At 32.9% G+C, this 19,803-nt stretch overlaps 1 protein-coding gene across 1 annotated transcript; it reads left to right on the plus strand.

The window, feature by feature from the left end:
• Positions 1–15,008: 15,008 nt before the first annotated feature.
• LOC122305018 (probable receptor-like protein kinase At2g23200) lies at positions 15,009–17,972 on the plus strand. The gene has a single exon (XM_043117283.1). The coding sequence runs from the start codon at positions 15,128–15,130 to the stop codon at positions 17,666–17,668; it is 2,541 nt and encodes an 846-aa protein (XP_042973217.1). The 5' UTR covers positions 15,009–15,127; the 3' UTR covers positions 17,669–17,972.
• Positions 17,973–19,803: the final 1,831 nt, after the last annotated feature.

The raw sequence follows: 19,803 nt of genomic DNA on the forward strand, positions 1-19,803 counted from the left end.
ATTTTGATTTAGGCATACGTGATTCAAGATTCATGTCATCCCTTATATACGTTGCTTTTGGGTGCGTGGTCACGAGACATCAACTTTATATATTCAAATCCTCGTCTAGATGTGACTCTCATTTAGAGTAAATAAGTAATAACTACCATGTTAGAAAAAGTACTGCTACATTCATAAAAAAAAAAAAAAATTATATAAAAATAATTTAAAAAATTGACGTGATTTAATCTGATCCGTTAGATCTACTCTACAAAAAAATACACATTTCACTCTCCTAAGATTCATAATCATGTTATGAGTATGAATAAAAATAAAAAAAATATTTTTTTTTCTATATTTGGTAGATAAATATTTTAGTTACAAAGTAATTCTACAAAATTAAACTTATTGATTTGATTTCATGTAATACATTATATTGTTAATTATTTTTTATTATAAAATAGATCAAATGTATCATATAAAACCATATCAGTTTGTATGAATTATTACCTAATTATTATAATTTTTTCAAACTTTCAAATAAAACATAAAAAATAATTCAGCTTTTTTCAAATTTCAAAACAAAAATTAAATTAAAAAATTATATTCTAATAATATTTTAATTTTATAATATTTTTGCTTAATTTTTTCTCTGTCATTTTTCAAAATTTCATAAAACATTTTAAGTTAAATCATGTCACTACTACTCACAAATAATTTTACTATTATTTACAAATTATTTTACTACTATTCATAAATGATCTTAATTCATCTCATCTTAACTTATCATATAAACCAGATCTAAAATTATCCGAAAGCTACAAAATGTTATTTTCCCTAAAAGAAAAACATAACATATGAATTAAGTATGAAAAAAAAAAGGCGTGAAACTCTTAATTAGTTTACAAAAATGCAATTTTGTGAAAAACAAATTCTAAACGAGAAATATTAAATATAATCTATTTAAAAAATATTTTTTTAATGTAAATCTCATATATCAATTTTTTAAAAATAAATATGTGAAACTTATACATCTTAAAAATTATATAAATAGAAATTTAAAATTGCGGTATGAAATTGGTAATTTAATTTATTATATTTTGAAGTTAAATTATTTGGAGCGTACCTAACAGCAAACTCTTTATGGTATGAACACTCGTCACTTCAAAACAGTGTTCGAAACATGCCTCAAAATTCTTACTATTTTTTGTCCGTATTGTCAACATGATTCGTTTCCTCTCTTGTTTTTGCCGTTTTGTTTTTAGCTTGGAAAATGCGCTTCATATTATTACTTCGAAGTGACACATCGAATGAATACTTTAGGCATTGCTGTGGGCCTGTGGCCCCCTGTGAAATGAATTATTGATGAGGAAAGTAGCGGATCACATCTATTGACTCAGTTTGTTTTGAGCGTGTTTCACATCACCACGCACACCCAATCACTAAGCAGCCAAAAAATAAATGAGATTTGGAGGTTTGTGAAAACATCTTAGGCATCTGTCAGTGAAATCTATAAAGATTTCTCTAATCATAAAAGACGATGGCCCCTCCTGTCATACCTGATATAAATAGAGTCCTTGATGTCTTCTGTTTGATGTGACAACCTCCGAATCGCATATTTTAAATTCAAGTTACGAAATATACATGCTTCACTTATTAAAGATAAATTAATAACATCTCTCTCGAGATTATTGGGTAGTTATCCTTTTGATGACAAATGCTTATATCCTTCAAATGTCTTAGAAAAAGTTTTGTCCACTGTTATGGTGACAGTTTCGGTCGAAATATTAGATTATGTTTGGTGACTGAAATTTTTCATATAAAAATTTTAAATTTTAAAATTAAATATTAAAATATTATATTTTAATATTATTATTATATTAAAATTTAAAAAAATAAAAAAATTAAATTATTTATTATATTTTATATGAGAATTTTAAAAAATTATAATGATAAATTTTAAAAAATTATAATGATGAGATGAGAATTTTATATTTAAGATAAAAATTTCATGTGCCAAACAGTACCTGAAATATTTTGATACCACTACAATTTTAAGATAGTCTATATATAAATAAATAAATTATATATATAAACTATATTTCAAAATAATAATAATATAAGTCTTAAATATATTTGTAACACTGCATAAATATTTACAACAAAAATAAACATCATCATCAAGATTCAAGATAACTAAACAACAAAAGTATAAATCCCATGTTTTCACGTAAGATAATGCTACAGCCACCGTTATATTGTCCCATTTTTGCTTTTCGCTTGACGTGGGAATGCTATTGTGGCATTTAGATTTTTTTATTCTTTTTTTAAACTCATTTATTTTCTTCTTTCCTGGGATGTCACTATTTCAGATTCCTCCAAACCCCCGACCTGCTTCCTCAACAGATTCCCTCTCCCCCGATCTCCATAACGGTGGCTGTAGCATTTTCCGTTGTGATTTTTAGTCCATTTGTTCAGCCTTATCACGTTGTCACTTGTCAAGTAGAGTCGGCAAAGCATGTGGGAAAAAAATTAAAAAGGAAAACAAGTAACACCATGGTTGCATTGGACGGAAGACTCTTGATCGAGAGTGCAAGTACAGTAACCCATAACAACGGGGCATGCAGACCCAGTAGGTAACAATTGTTAAATGGCCATTCTCTAGGGGTGAGAATCAGCGGGTTTGGACCGGCCATTTTTGAACCGGATCAAATTGGATCGAATGAAAAAAAATATATAATTTATATAAATAATTTTAAAAATTAATTACATAATTTTTAACTAATACTAATAGTCTAATATGGTATTTTTAAAAAAAATAATACTAATAGTCTAATATTATAATATATTATAGTTATACTTATACTAATATAGACTATATAGTTATATTAAATACTATAAATAATACCAATACTAATATAGTTATAGCTAAATCACTATAAGTATAACTATATATATTTAGTATGAATGTATTATTCTATTCTTTAATGTATAACTATAATATATAGTATTACTATATATTAATATATTTACATATTATAAGAGTTATAGTGTAAATTATAATATAGAAATTATAATATACTAAATCACTATAACAGTATAACTAATACTAATATATAGCTATACTATTAATACTATTATATAGTTATATTTTTCACTATAATTAGTATTAATATATAGCTACACAGTATACTTATACAGTTGTACTAATACTATTAGTCTATTATATGGTCTAAGACTCTTAAGTCTAATATAGGCTATATAGCTATAACTAATACTAATATTATTAATACTAATAATGTAAAAAATAGTTATACTAACTGATTGATTCAACATAACAAATATTACTAATATAATATAGTTACACTAAATTACTAATAGTCTAATACAAATACTATTATATAGTTATACTAATCGTAAATTCATAATAACTAAATCATTATAAGTTTATAACTATATATATTTAGTATCAATATATTATTATACTGTTTAATGTATAACTATTAACTATAATATATAGTACTAGTATATATTAATATATTAACATATTATAAGAGTTATGGTATAAATTATACTATATCATATATGTATAAATTTATAATGTATTAATATAGTTAACTTAATATGTAATATATTAGTATTAAATCAATATAACTACATAGAGTATTAATAATATAGTATTTAATATAACTACATAGAGTATTAGTAATAAGAGTATTACTATTATTTAATATAGTATGACATAGAGTATTAATAAATGTGTGGTGTTTGAAGATATATAGTAATACTAGTATATTACATATAGTATTACTATTATTACATATAGTTATTAGTTATAGTATTAGTACTAGTGTATTATTAGTTATAGTAAATAAGTTAATAACTATTACTAATTTACTATATACAAATATACTAATAGTATTAGCATATTACTAATATATATAATATTATACTATATATATTAAATATATCACAATATAATTACATAAGTATTAAACAAAAATGTCATAGGATAAAAAAAAAAAAAAAAAAAAAAAAAAAAAAAAGTCAATCGTAGATCGACTGGACCGGACCGAATGGGACTAGACCGTCTCGACCTTTAGGGAGTTCAGTCCGGTCCAAGGTAGGAAAACCCTGGACCGAATAAGTCCGGTTCGGTCTACAAAATCTCCCCGGACCGGACCGAACTCACACCTACTCATTTACTAGGTTATGAGTCTTCTTTCTCATGTCAGGTAGCATATCTGTAACATTTTCGATTCTAAATATTTTCCCGACTTAGAAATTCTACTAAAGAATTGGAGATAGAAAGAAATATGAAAGATGCATTAACATCGCTAATTTACATGATAGTTTTGAATATAACACGAGTAGCCTACTTACAAATAATTTATATATGCCTAACAATTTCACAATTTTCCTTCAAAAAACAAAGAGAAAAAGTGGGAATGCATTTCTAGAGAAAAGAAAAGGGGTTGTTGAATTTGAGAGAAGAAGAGAATACAATCCTCCCTGCTGTGAAAACAAAATTGGGGGTTCTCAGGACTTTCTTTCCACGAGTTTAAAAGCTGAATTTAAAACAATTTTCAAATTTGGAAGTTTGGAATATGGAAATTTTCAACTCATTTACATCTTTGAATCTGACTGGTCAATGAGTTAGACCTTCCCTTCCCTTCCTATGCTAATGCCAGACTTGTCTGCTGGGGAGAAGAGAGGAAGGTGTCAAGATGCAGGTCGAGAGTTTGGAGGGAATCTGAAATGGGAGTATCCAGGAGAAAAGTAAGTAAATAAGTTAGAAAAAAAAAAAGAAAAAAAAAAGCCAAAATGCATTCCCGCGTCAAGCAAGAAGCAAAAGAGGTGGCTGTAGCATTTTATTTTCACATATGGACTAGCGAGATCTCCTGAAAAGTCAACGTCGTATACTTAAAATACTAAGATGGGAGTTGTACATAGGTAAAAATTTAAAATGTCTTGCTACAACCACATGCAAAAGTTACTAATGGTGGCCATTGAATAGGCTATTATTTTTGTTTTTTTATTTGTTTTCATAATATTATTTAAAAATACCTTCTTATTCGTTAAGTTAAAGAGAGAGAGAATCGGTTGCCTTTTGGTGTGTGGAATTCCCACTTAAAATCTCTTTGAAACGTCAATGTCTTACAGTTCCAAGGTGGGAGTTGTGGAGTAGGTAAAATTTTGAAAAATGGAGATTGTGAGTATTAGAATCACTCAATTATGAAAATGCCCTTTGATACTAATGCTAATTAAAAAATCACCATCCACCATCAACCTTCATTCCGAACCGATTTTTCTAAAACGGTCGAAATATTGAAAATTGATTGGTATTGACCGAAACAGGCCAAAATATCGGTATTTTACTTGGTATGAAACATCCATCTCCACTGTACTCGGTACTATTTCAGCATGGTAAATTTCAATCATATTGAATAATTCTATATGAAGAATTTTACACCACACCCACATTCTCGTTAAAATCCGTATTTATTTCTGATTTTTTTTCTAAGTATTGTCAACATTATTCGATTCCCTCTCTTTTGTTTTTAGCTTGGAAAATGCACTTCATATTACTTGAAATGACACATCCAATAAATACTTTAGCATTGCTGTGGCCACCCTGTGAACTGAATTTTCCCATTTATCAATAGCTACTTGGAATGTATTAAAAGCTTCTGCCTAAAGTCATGACTTTTGGAGATAGAATGGCATATTCAATTAATAATGAAAGATTAAATAATCACCTTATAATATAAATTATAACCACGTGTTGTAACACCATTATTAATAGCTTTTGCTATTTTACTTTCCAAACAAGAGAGATAAAAGAAATGCGAAGAATACAATATTATTGGTGGGGTTAGGAAATTAATAATCCATCTTTTATAATTTTATTTTTATTATATTATATTGTTTACTACTTATAATAACTAAAAGGAAAACTTTAATTCAAGGTTAACATCAACCTTCATGGCAACCAAGTTTTGAGATCCCGATGACATGAATTCCAGTTCTTATGAATTATGATCAATCTCATGCCAGGATTAACATTTTCTACTCTCTTCTGTATCATGAGTTCTATTTAAGGCAAACTCACGGCCTCAATTCAAATCAAACTAATTATTGATGGTATCTAATACTTTTTAATTTTTTATAAAAAAAAATTAAATCTTTCTGAACATATTTCATATATTTAAACATATATCTCAATAAGACTTATAAAATACTACTATTTATAAATTAATTTAAATTATCTGAAATCATTTCAGTTTCCAAACACAATCAAACTCCTTGCTTGACTAAATGCAAGTCAACGTAATAGTCATAGAACTCATTTCAGGTTAAATGTTGTAGAACACAATTTTTTTATTTTTTTATTTTTTTTTTTGTAATTTGAGTAATATTAGATATAGTTTTAGGGTGTACAAGTTTTGTATACTCTTTTTAAAAATAAGAGGAATCTATTATTAAAAAATAATATTTCATATGTGACCTAAATTTACCTTCTTTTTTTTTTTTAATAAAAAAAAGAGTAAAATTTACACATTTTAGAACTAAGTGATGTACGTTGAATCGACTAAGCATATTATTTTGGATCTGGGCCCGAGGCAATACACGACTTGCTTTTTAGTCCACTCCAAGTTGGGCCGTCCCAACTTGTGATAGAGTTTCTAGCAGTAATTGTTTTATTTTAAAGAAAAAGATAATCATGATCTGCTGTATCTCTGAAATAATCCGATTAAGCTAATAGTGTGATATCTTATTTTTACATGTATTTTTATTGAATGATTATTTAAATTATTATAAATAATATTTCTCTTATTTTAAATTTAATGTGTTATTTATTGGGTTATTTTATGATTTTAAGTTGTGCAATTTATTTTAATATACTTTCTTGTTATTAATTCTTGTTTTGCATTTAAATCACTCTTTAGCTTGAATTATTTTATTATTGTTGGACTTTAATTATTTTATTTTATTAATATTGAGTTGCAGTGTTTTTATTTGACTTCTATTTTTTTTATTGTGCTTTTTATTTTAAAGTAGTTTATTATTGAATTTTATTATTTTATTTTATTTTATAAAGTCATTGCGTTTGAATAATTTTATTTAACTTGTTATTTTTTAAAATAGTTTTCTTTGGATCAGTTTCTGGACTCTAGATGTGAGGATTGGATCTCACTTCTTTCCTTTCCTTTTTCTTTTTCTCTTTTTCCTTTTTCTCTTCTTTTTCTTCTTTCCTTTTTCTTCATTTTTCCTTCTTTCTCTCCCGTGCGACCAGCCCCCTCCCCCTCCCTCTCCGTCTGTTTTTTGTCCCGCGCAGACTGCCGCCGTCATCCCGCCGTACAATGCACCACTGCCACCGATTGACTCCCCTCCAACCAGTGATCACTTCCCTCCATTTTCAGGCCAACCCGTGCAGCTGTTAGCCGCCACGCACGGTTGTAAGCCACAACCACTCTTCCTTCCAGCTCCACTGTGCGCCATCCAGTGTCGTCGCCGTTGCTTCCATTCTCTTTCCCACCCACCGACGACCTCACCCTTCCATTTTCAGCCCCCTAAACGCCGCTGTTAACTGCCACGAGCACCACCCAAGCTGCACGGTTTTGTGCTCCCCGCGCCGTCGTGCCTCCACTGTTGACCCCCACTTCTTCACCACATCATCACCGCCCTCCCAGCTACCTAATCCACTCAACCCCAGCTCCGATCCGTCACCAGTGAAGATCAACCAACCCACTTTTCGTTTTGGGCTTTTTGGCCTTCAATCGCCGTTTGTGCCGCCATCCACAACCAACCACCACTTCCATTAGCATCATCAACACCTCTAAACTCTACCCTAGTCTTCCCTAGTCTTCGTTTGTCCTCATTCAAATTTGAGTATTTTGTGACCCACGGCCACAGTGCATTTTACACTGTTACATTACTTTTCCTTCACCTTTTGCAGCTCGTTGATCATTCGAAAAATATTTTATAGTACTGTAAGTATTTTTCAAACTCCCTTTTAGATTTAAATATATTTTTGCTTTAACAATAAATTGTGATTGGTTGTGTGATATCCCGTTTTTACGTGTATTTTCACTGAAGGAGTCTTTTAATCTAATTAAAATATTAGTTCTTTTATTTTAAATTATCGTATTTTAATTGGATTTATTTAGTTGTTAGTTTTTACTAATTATTTATTATATTTTAGCTTGATGTGGTGTTTAAATTATTTTAATCGTTTTATAGATTTTAAAATTGTTTTCGTTGGATCAGTTTTTGGATTCCAGAGGTGAGGATTGTACCTTATTTCTTTTCCCCCCATCTTTGCTTTTTCTCTTTTTCTTTTTCTCTTTTCTTTTTCTTTTTCTTTTCTTTCTTTTCTTTCTTTTCTTTTTTTCTTCTTTTTTCTTGTTCTTCCCCGTCGTTCTTCTCCCTTGTGCGATACGTTCTCTCTCTCCTCACTATCGTCGTTTTGCTTCTTCACCCAGACTGCCGCCATCCAGCCACTGTGGCCTACACCACCCACCCAGTTTTCTTCCCCTCCGATCGGTAAACCTCCCCACCAAGTTTCACCTCCATCCGAGCCACAGTTAGCCGCCACGAGCTCCTCCAAGCCGCACGGTTTTTGTGCTTTTCCCCTGCCGTCGTTCCACCTCCGGCCACCATCTCTTTACCCCTTCATCACCTACCTCTTGCCGTCCTAAACCACCCATTTTGCAGCTCCGATCCATTGCCGGAGCAGCTCCCACGAGCTCATCTTTGTTTTGCCGTTTTTTCGCTTCCACCACCATTTCCACCGCCACCCACAGCCAACTCTCACTTCCATTAGTTTCATAAACACCTCTAGGCCATTCCCTATCAATCCCAAGTCTTGGTTTGTCACCGTTCAAAAGTGGGTATTTTACAACCCACGGCCACAGTGTATTTTACACTGTTACGTTGCTTTTTCTCCTCCGTTTGTAGCTCCTTGATCCTTTGAAAATTATCATATAGCGCTGTAAGTATTTTCCAAACTCTATTTTAGATTTAAATATATGATTACTTTTACAATAAATTCATTGACTGGTTGGTTATTCCGGACTGAGTCCGAGGAGTCGGAGGTCGGATGGATTTTAGGATGGAATTGTTTGGTTATTGTTGATATTGTGATTTATTAGTTAAATTGTGTCTTGAGGTGTGCATTGCATGGTGCATTCATGTGCATGTATTAAATTGAGAAAATCTGAGTTTTCATGTGTAAATGAATTTTCGGGTGCGTACGTATCACGACCTCAAGTCGGGATGGGGTATTATCTCGGTGGAGCTCCTCTGGTCACTCAGGAGTGGATAATACTGAGTGACATCCCCTGGGTTGTCGCTGAGCGACGACCGAATCGCACGATACGGTAACGCTATCGTGTCGACTTCGTGGTCCCTAGGCTAGCGGGAACTAGAGGATGGCCTGGTCCAGGTACGCGCTGGGCGGGAGACTGGGTATCGCTCGTTTAGGTATCACATGCGTAGTCGTTACCTGCGGTGTGGCACAGGAGCCAGAGTGTGCGGATGATCCCTAGGGGAGATTGTGATACATGCAATAATTGGAACGGGTTTTGGATATTAGATACGGGTCATTTTCTGGAAAAATTGTGGTTTCCTTGGTTTGGACCATAATATGGGATAATGGCAAGAACTGGTTTTAAAGGATATGTTTTTGGGCCAAAATGAGTTTTTCTTGGCGTGCGTGGAAAAATGTGGATTTATGGGATATATGCATTTGGCATTCTTTTATGCATATTGTTGAGTTTAATATATTTTTATCTTGTGGCGTTTGGAATGTTACTTACCTGCGGCACCATTTTGGTACCGTAAACTTTGATGCAGATGTGGAGGAAGAGAAGGAGGCTGAGCCCGAGGAGGCGGCTCCGCCAGAGTTTTGACTTAAAGTCTTTGATGTTTAAAAATATTCTCTATCAGTTTTTATGGCTTGTAATTTGGTTTGAAACAATATTTGAGACTTGTAATATTTTATTATGTGTGGTTTAAACGGGTTTGTATTAAACAAAAATTCTGGTACTTAGTTATAAGACTTTTATTATCCGCTGCATGTTTTTATTGTACACTTGTTGCATGTACACACACTTGGCACTTGGCAATAGGATGGTGACCCGTGTTGTCATCATCTCGACGCTTCGATTTCCACGTGTCCGTACGTGGGAATTGGGAGCGTCACAGGTTGGTTATGTGGGACTGAGTCCGAAGAGTCGGGAGTCGGATGGATTGGAGGACGGAGTTATTTGTATGTTAGTTGATGTTGAGAATTGTTGGAGATATTTATGTTTTGTCATTTGCATTACATAGTGTATGCATGTACATGTGTTGAAAAAGGAAAATTGGGTTTTTGTGTAATTGCATGTATGTTCATGTGTTGGAACTTGAAAACTGGGTTTTCAAGCGATAAATGATTTTTGGGTATATTTGAATGATTGGATTGACCTGTTTGAGTCAGAGGTAGTGTAGGGATGGTGGTAAGTAGAGACGATAGTAGAGTCCTGCCTACAGACGGACTTGTAGGGATGGTGGTAAGTAGGGATAGTGGTAGAGTCACGCCTGTGATTCCCTCCTACAGTGCTCTGATGGTTTGGGCTATTATCTAGGATAATGGCGAGGAAATGTTTTGGGCCAAAATGAGATTTTGGCGTGTATGGAAAAATGAAGATTTTCGGGACATATGTATATAGCATCGTGTTCATGCATTTGATTATTTCATGAATATATTTTTATCTTGAGGTTTATTTGGTTTGTTATTTACTTGCGGTACTGTCTTTGGTACTGTAGATTTTGATGCAGAAAACGAGGAGGCTGAGCTTGAGGAGGCGGCTTCGCTGGAGGAGTGATCGGGGATCACTCATGGATTATGGTTTATTTTCCTATTTTTGATTGGTATTATATTTTTACTAGTTATTTGTAATATTATTAATACGTTTGTTTTTAAGCGAGTTTATATTTAAATAAAATTCTGGTACTTAGTTGAAAGACTTTTTATTATCGCTGCGTTATTTTTATGTATGCGTGTTACATGTACACACACTTGGTACTTAACGATGGGATGCGTGACCCATGTTATCATCATCTTGACGCATCGATTTCCATGTATCTGAACGTGGGAGTTGGGGGCGTCACAGATAGAGCCCCGATTTTTCATTTTTGTCATGGGAGAAGCTAGGAACCGGTCGGGTGAAAATTTAAATTTAACACCAGCCAATCAAATTTTTCCACATAAGAGGTACATCAAATTTTCATCTACACTCAAATGCACTAAATTCTTTACTTATTTTTATCTTTTCCCTCTCTCTCTCTCTCTCTCTCTCCAAAATATGCTTGCAACCAAATGTCTTTGTTTACGGGACAAAAAAGTTGGTCTCTTCTTTATTTTGCTTGACCTGGTCTCTTGTGATTTGGTCTCTCAATAAATTACTTTCAATTAAGTTCGGCCATTTTAAGTAGGGAAAAGCTCCCTCCACAGAACAAGCTGCAAAAAAAGCTTGATGTTTGAATATTTAAGTTCCTAGATTGCAATAATCTTGTACAGCAAAATTTCTAAAAAGTTCGTGGCAGTGGAACCCCTCATAGAAACAAGCACATTATGAGGCCGGGTTCTCATGGTTGATTCAAATTAGCAAAATTAAAAATATCTCGAGAATTAATTGCATTGGTATTAGTAATGGAGGGAGAGATTGTATACATATAGATGAAGATGGAAAGGATTACTATGGCAAAGTCAAAGATCAATCATAAGAATAAGAGAGAGAGATGGAGGCAGCAATGAGAAAAGGAAAATATAAAAAAAGATGGGTAGAAATAAATAAGAAAGGAGAACTCACGCATACTGGCGCAAAGCAAATACCAAATAGCATCGAGTGTCAAAGATAAATACACAGGAAGTATAAGAGTTGTGTGTAGTTGTGGGTTTAGGTGGCGAGCTCTTTGACGACTCTGAAACAATGCCAAAATGAGTATTGGTGTGCATATTTTAGAAGAGCATTGTTACACATAAGCCTACACACCACACACTATATATATATTTTCTTCAAAATTTTTTTGAATTTATTTTTCTTAAACTAATTAAATTTTTTTACTCATTATCTATATATTAAATATTTGATAAAAGAAAAAAATTAAAAAAGATACGGTGTAGTGTGTAAGCTTAAATTTAAAATTTTTCATTTTAGAAAGAGAGAAGGGGGAGTTGCAAGCGACGAGATGTGGGAGGGTGAAAGAGAAAGAAGAGGGTTAAGAGAAAAATAGAAAATAGAGAATTTAGTGCACGTGAGTGTAGATGAAAATTTGATGCACCTCTTATGTTGCGAAATTTGATTGGCCGGTGTTAAATTTAAATTTTCACCCGACCGTTTTGGAGCTCTTCCCTTTTGCTACATCTCAGATGAGTTTTGTTAAATATAAACAAAGTCGTGTACTATTCTGCTTATCAATATTGATTTTTTCAAATTTAAAATTTAAATTAACATAATTTTTAATAAAATCTATTTTTTGACCAATTATATTAGATTAATACATATATTAATATGCAATTATACAATTTTCCTATCTAACATTTGAAAGTTCCTCCTTTTTTGAGTTGTACCCTACCAAATTGGTCCCCAGAGTTCAATGCTAAAACTACTCTCTTCCAATTGCAGAAGACATTTAAAAGCTTTGGGAAAATTCGAAGCTTTTGACTTGTCAATGCTTTTTTTAACTGGCTTGTCGATCCATAATTCAACTGAAAAATCTGCAGAAGACCAATCCTGGACCACTCCTTCAAGCTTTCCATGTTAGTTCCACTTCAAGGTCAAGGTCCGAGTGAAAGCATGCAACTTTTCTCCACAATTTTCATGGAAAAGCTTCTGTTTTCTCCTTGTTTTTCTCCTCCAGTTCTGGTCCCTCCAGATTCTGTCTTTTGGCATATCATTCTCTCCCAGATAAGTATTTTTTATTTTTTTTTCTTTTTTTTCTTTTATCAAATATTTAGTATATAAATAATTAGTAGAAAAATTTAATTAGTTTAAGAAAAATAAATCTAAAAAAAAAAAAATTCAAAGACTTATGTGTAGCAAAACTCTTTATAATATTTATGAAAAAAAAAAATTCTAATTGTCTTCGGGTGGCTCTACAACTGCCACTTGGAACTCCATCAGTTGTTTTTATGGTTTTATGTTTCTTTTTAGATGTATTTTATTAATATTTTTAAATTTTTTTAAAAAAAATTCCCAAAATTATTAAAATAATATTTACTTAATTATTAAATAAAAATAATAAAAAATTCCAATAATTACTCCGAACCACCTGGGAAGAGTACCATTTTGCATGTATCCTCTGTCCCTTCAGTACGTTAACGCGTTGTACTCCTACCCATCTCAAAAAACACGAAGTTTTCGTGACTCATTCCAAAATCAAAATCAAAATCAGATTTTATTTTTATTTTTTTTCTCTTCCCAAATTCTTCTTTGCCGACGTATATATAATTAAAAACCACCATAAATAATATTCAAAGGATAGATCGATACTCATGAAGATTGAAAAATCATTTATGAAACTTTAAGAGGTATCTATCTGGTACGAGTCTCATTGTATTAGATTGTTTTATTCGACGTGAGAAAGATAAACTCATTATCTAATCCTAGTTGTCCGCCGGGGACCTACGTTAGGACTAGGCCCTCAAAAATTTTAAAATATATCCTATATTTTATATATAATTCTATAAATATAAAAAATGGCCTCCCAAAAATTTACAATCTTTATATGTTTTCTAAATTTTTTGAAAATTTCAATATATTTTGAAATGTATTTCTATAATTTTTTTTTCCTATAGTTCTAGAATTTTGTATAATTTTCATATATTATCTATTTCCAAAGATGATGCATCACTAAAATTAAATTAAAAATAAGTTTAGAAAAAATATTTAATTTATTATTACGGATCTCAAAGTTTTTTTGTAATATAAAAAAAATTATTTAAAATTGATGATTTATATAAAAATAATAATTAAGACATTTAATCCTGTAGACTTTATTGAGCAAGAAAAGAATTTATTTAAGATTTCAATTATTCCATCGTATGCTTAATGTGATACGAAATATCTAAATTTTGTATAAAACTTGATAAACTAGCTGACCTACTAGAATAACATATGAGCTTCTAAAAAATTACTGGAAATAAATTCTAAATATGTCACTACAAAAATAATAAAGGATTAATATTATTTCACGAAATATTATTCTCAAAAATTTAAAATATATATTAAGTTGTGTATTTTAGAATTTTATTTCTACGTGTCTAAAGCAAATTATTGAGATAAAAATTTTTATGTATTTATATTTTTATAAATTTTTAATTTTATATAAACATCTCATACATTAAAAAAATAAAAAAATTTATGTACAGTTATTTTTATATATTTTTTATGCATTTCATTAATATAATTAACCATATCACTTTTTTAATATAAAATAAATATTTTAACAAATTACATCAATAGAATATATAAGAAATATATAAAAATGACTCTATATAATAAAAGATATTTTTATCACTCAAAAAATTCCTGAATCCGACGCTTTTAGTTGTGTATACACTTCACATACCATAGAAGATATTTTCTTCCTAATCCTACTTGATTATACGATGAAACCATAGATAAACCAAAAAAAGTGTCATCATGCGGAACATGTGAAATAAATAATCTTCTAATCCACCAATACCTGCATGTATAAATGGTGGTACCAAAAAGAATGAACCGGATGGGCACGTCATACTTCTACTTTAGAAAGGTTTCAAATAATCTTCTAAGAAGTCCAAATGATGATTTTACCCCAAGTCTCGCGCAATCATTTCCTTCCTACTTTCCAAGTACCAACTCAGTGAGTGCGCGGAAATTGCTATTGAGAAGTGCGGTGATTTCATATATATATTTTATGAATAGTAATAAAAATATAATAAAAATAATAATAATAAATAAAAATAATAAATTATGATGGTCCATATTTCAACTGCAAAGTCCTTCATAAAGGCCAATTCTGAACATCTCCTTCCAGCTTGTTCAACCTCAAGGTCCAGAATTCTCTGATAAGCTTTGCTCCGAGTGAAAGCAAGCAACTTTTTTCCACAGTTTCCATGGAAAAGCTTAGGTTCCACCAAGTCCATACACCTCTGTTTGCCCTTCTTTTTTTTCTCCTCCAGTTCTCATCCCTCCAGTTTCTATCCATGGCAGATTACTCTCTCCCAGATAAGTATTTCATCAATTGCGGCTCTGCTACCAACGTCTACAACGGCCAACGGAATTTCATCGGGGATTTGAATTCCAGTGACTCGACTTCCAATTCCATTTCCTTTACGGGTCAGAAAAGAGTCGCGATCGAGAGCAACCTGTCTTCAACTGCATCACCTCTGTATCAAACAGCAAGAGTTTTTTTGCACAACGCTTCGTATGAGTTCGATATCGACACTAATGGTATTTATTTTGTTCGCCTCCATTTCTTTGCTTTCTCCTCCCCAAGCACTCCAACAAATCTCTCCACAGCGCTTTTTGACGTCTGGACTTCTGGGTTCTCACTGTTGCGTAATTTCACTGCCAAAAACAGTAGCGACTCTCCTATAATAAAGGAATTCTTACTTAGCATACTCAATCCTGGCAAATTCAAAGTGTATTTTGTTCCTCGGGGATCATCGTTTGCATTTGTAAATGCCATAGAAGTCTTCCATGCCCCTGACAATCTGATCGATGATACAGCCAGACATGTTACTGCTGCAGGAAGCACCAGTAATTCAACGGGTGTGCTGTCCAAGGCTTTACACACCATTTACAGGATAAATGTTGGAGGCCCTAAAGTCACACCGGAAAACGACACGCTATTGAGAAACTGGGTACCGGACAGCGACTACATCTATAATCCAGACAAGGCAAAGCATGTAGACCAATCCAGTAGCCCTAGCTACAACCCGGCTTATGCCAGTCAGTATACTGCTCCTGCTATTGTCTACCAGACTGCGCAAATGATGGATATCAATTCTACCAGGCAAGCTGATTTTTTCAACCTAACTTGGGGTTTTAATGTGAGTAGGAATGCTAGACACCTCGTTCGTGTTCACTTCTGTGACATTGTTGGAGCATCAGCTAATGTTCTAAGATTCAATCTTTATATATATAGTAGGTTCAGTACGGTAATCGATTCCTACGACTATGTTGTCCTTTTAAATATTCCATTCTATGACAAATTTGTGGTTGATTCTGATGATTCGGGAACTATGAATATCAGTATAGGCCCTAGGAATGATTCGTCTGAAATAAAAGCCTATCTGAATGGGCTAGAAATAATGGAGATACTGGAGACGTCAGGTTCAGTTCCTACAGTGAGTGGGCCCAAAAACAAACATGTTCTTCTTGTAGTTGTTTCGGTGCTTGGAGGGTTGGTTCTAATCTGCATTTTGGCAGTTGGATTCTTTTTGGTTTTCAAATGCAGGAAGCAAAAGTCGGTTGAAAATTCGGACTGGTCACCAATACCTGTGTTTGGAGTAGGGAGTACGCACAGCAGGGCTACTGAGAGAACCATAAATGGCTCCACTCCGCCTAATTTTAATCTCGCATTGAAGGTACCTCTTGCTGAAATCCTATCTGCGACAAACAACTTCGACACGAGGTTGCTAATTGGTAAGGGTGGCTTTGGGAATGTCTATAGGGGAACTTTCAGAAATAGCCAGAAAATTGCTGTGAAACGGAGTGAGCCAGGGTCAAACCAAGGCTTCCCAGAATTCCAAACGGAAATCATGGTTCTTTCCAAAATTCGCCACCGCCATCTTGTTTCCTTGATTGGGTATTGTGAGGAGAGGTCTGAGATGATACTTGTCTATGAGTTCATGGAAAAGGGGACTTTGAAGGATCATCTTTATGCCTCAGATGTGCCTCGTTTGTCATGGAAGCAGAGGCTGGAGATATGCATTGGTGCAGCAAGGGGTCTTCAATACCTTCACAAAGGTTCAGCTGGGGGAATAATACACCGTGATGTCAAGTCCACTAATATCTTGCTTGATGAACATTATGTTGCTAAAGTTGCCGACTTTGGCCTTTCGAAAACAGGTCCTCTTGATGACACCCATGTCAGCACAATTGTCAAAGGCACGTTTGGTTATCTCGATCCTGAGTATATTAGGTCCCAACAGTTGACGGAAAAATCTGATGTGTATGCATTTGGAGTGGTTCTTCTCGAGGTGCTATGTGCACGGCCAGCAATTAATGCCATGCTTTCCGGGAAGCAAGTGAATTTGGCTGAATGGGCAATGCTTTGCAAGAAGGAAGGGTCGCTTGAAGAGATTGTTGATCCTTCACTCAAGGGTCAGATTGATCCAAACTCCCAAAGAAGATTTATTGAGACGGCAGAGAAATGTTTACAAGAATTCAGTGCTGACCGCCCCACCATGGATGATGTGGTCTGGGACTTGGAATATGCATTACAGCTTCAGCAAACTGCAATGCGGAGAGAACCACATGAGGACAGCGCAGTCGATGGTTTTGCAGGATTGTCATTGCCCAATGGACAGCGCTTCCCTTCATTTAGCATTACGATGGATGGAAACGATATGCCTGTTATGATGGATGATGGCTCCTATGTTAAAGAATGTGATGTTTTTACCCAGATGAAAATCGATGACGCCAGATAATCAAACTTGGTCTTTCTCGTCTAGTAATAACGCAACTTTTAAGTTACTTTAGCCTTTACAAGTTTGTTAGGTATGCCTTTGTGAAGTCAATTTTGTATTTTGGGTCTTGCTAGCAGTGCCTCTGATTCGAACATGTTTTAGGAGATCCTAGTTGATTTCCCCAATATTGCTAATAGCTTTTTGCTTGACTTTGGATCATGGACGGTAATGTTTCTTTGGAAGTGTTGGGACTTTCACTCTCTCGCTTTGTATTTTATTTCCTCTTTAAAAAAAAATTGTAAAAATCTATTATATTTCTTAGTAAGTTACCAATTCCCTGTTTCATATATATAATTTATGGATAATACTATACACATCACTATCTCACTTGCATTTCACTATATATGATGTAACATATTTATCACCATTTAATGATAAAGAAGTATGCACTAAATTATCATTTAATAGCAGTAGATGTGTCACATCTTACTTAGTGAGATGCAAATAGGATGGTAGTATAGTATATAGAATTTTTCACAAATAGAAGTGTGGTTAGAATTTATTTTTCAACTGCTGGGAAAGGTTCCCTGCAGTGCTCCCAACCTATAGAATACCTAAAGAGGGAGCCAGAGAACATGATTCTCTCTTGCCCTTTGTCTCAATCCATAATTTCACTGGCTCTACAAAGGTAACAAGAAATAGGAACAATTGATAATCAATTAGGAAGAGAGCGATAATAGATTCATTGGTTGAGTTGCAAATAAAATAAAAAAAAACAACTTTCTAAACATCAACATTCAACACCCCACTTGTTAGTTGGGCTTCTCCATCCTCTACTAATCTAACTTCATCTTCAACACCCACTAAATCTTTTGAATATAGAGCCAAAACTATCACGCACAGCAAACTCTGGATGTTGGAAACTATTGAGACAGAACAGCTGACGACTCTAAAGTTTGTGGAATCATTGAGGTTTCCAGGTAGTATTGTCTGAATTTGTTGAGACTTCAATTGGCCTGGGTTATTTCCATTGGGAAGAAGAAATCTTATTTGTAGAGATACTGCATAAAAATGATATTGTTGGTTATTTCCATTGCTGAGGTCTTCAAGTTTTCAATAAATCTGCCATTGATGACTTTTTTGTTGCTCAGAATCGTGTGGATCTTACACCTTGCACTTTTATGACAAGTTTTTTACTTTAATGATTAGGTTAGAATTTACCTCCAAAAACGCAAACTGGTGATTAATAACTTTGAAAATTTGGGCCAACAAAGTGAAAATGTCTTAGATGTTTTGTTTTTTGTCTTTCTGTTCTTCTACTCTTGAAAGAGCAACCTTAGTTCCGCTGCTAAATGAGCCTTTCCTTTTTAAGTATTGGGCCTTGGTTGTATAACTACTGTTAGGTTCATTTGGATTTAGAAATGAGATAGTTTGAACTCTTACTAAGAAGCTCTCTCTTATCTAAATATTTATTTTAAAATCACTTCCTAATACAAAATCATCTCATCTCATCTTTCTTCCTAACCAAATACATAATTTTAAAAACTCATCTCATCTTATTTCAACTCAACAATTTTACTACTATTTACATACCATCTTAACTCATCTCACTTTCTAATTCAAACACACAAAATTTACAAAAAACCATCTGATCTTATCTCAACTCAACAATCTTACTACTATTTATAAACTATTTCAATTCATCTCATCTCACTATTTAAATGAGCCCTACACTTCAAAATACATTACAAAAACTGTTATTAAACACCCTTATTGCCTCGTGTTTTTGTGAAATAGATAAATGGTGATTTATATTATATTATTAACAGTTTTTAACTGTCATAATTTTGCTCTTAGCTCTCTATTCGGAAATTGGGTTTGGGTTCAAGTTCAGCATAATGAGCCATTTCTAAAGCCTAGAAAGCACATTAATCAACACACAAGATAATATCTTCACATACTAAGAGAGTGTCTAAACGTTCGCTACAAAAAATATTCAAGAATCTATATCGGTACATAATTTCACACTAAAACCATAAATGCCTAGTCTAAAGCTGTGATTCCAACAATACATAATTTAGAAATTGCAGTATGACACAAGAGAGAAGCAGAGAAAATCTCTGAAAGATATATATATATATATATATATATTGTTA

This window comes from Carya illinoinensis, chromosome 1 (assembly GCF_018687715.1).
Source record: "Carya illinoinensis cultivar Pawnee chromosome 1, C.illinoinensisPawnee_v1, whole genome shotgun sequence".
In the NCBI taxonomy this organism is placed as follows: domain Eukaryota; kingdom Viridiplantae; phylum Streptophyta; class Magnoliopsida; order Fagales; family Juglandaceae; genus Carya; species Carya illinoinensis.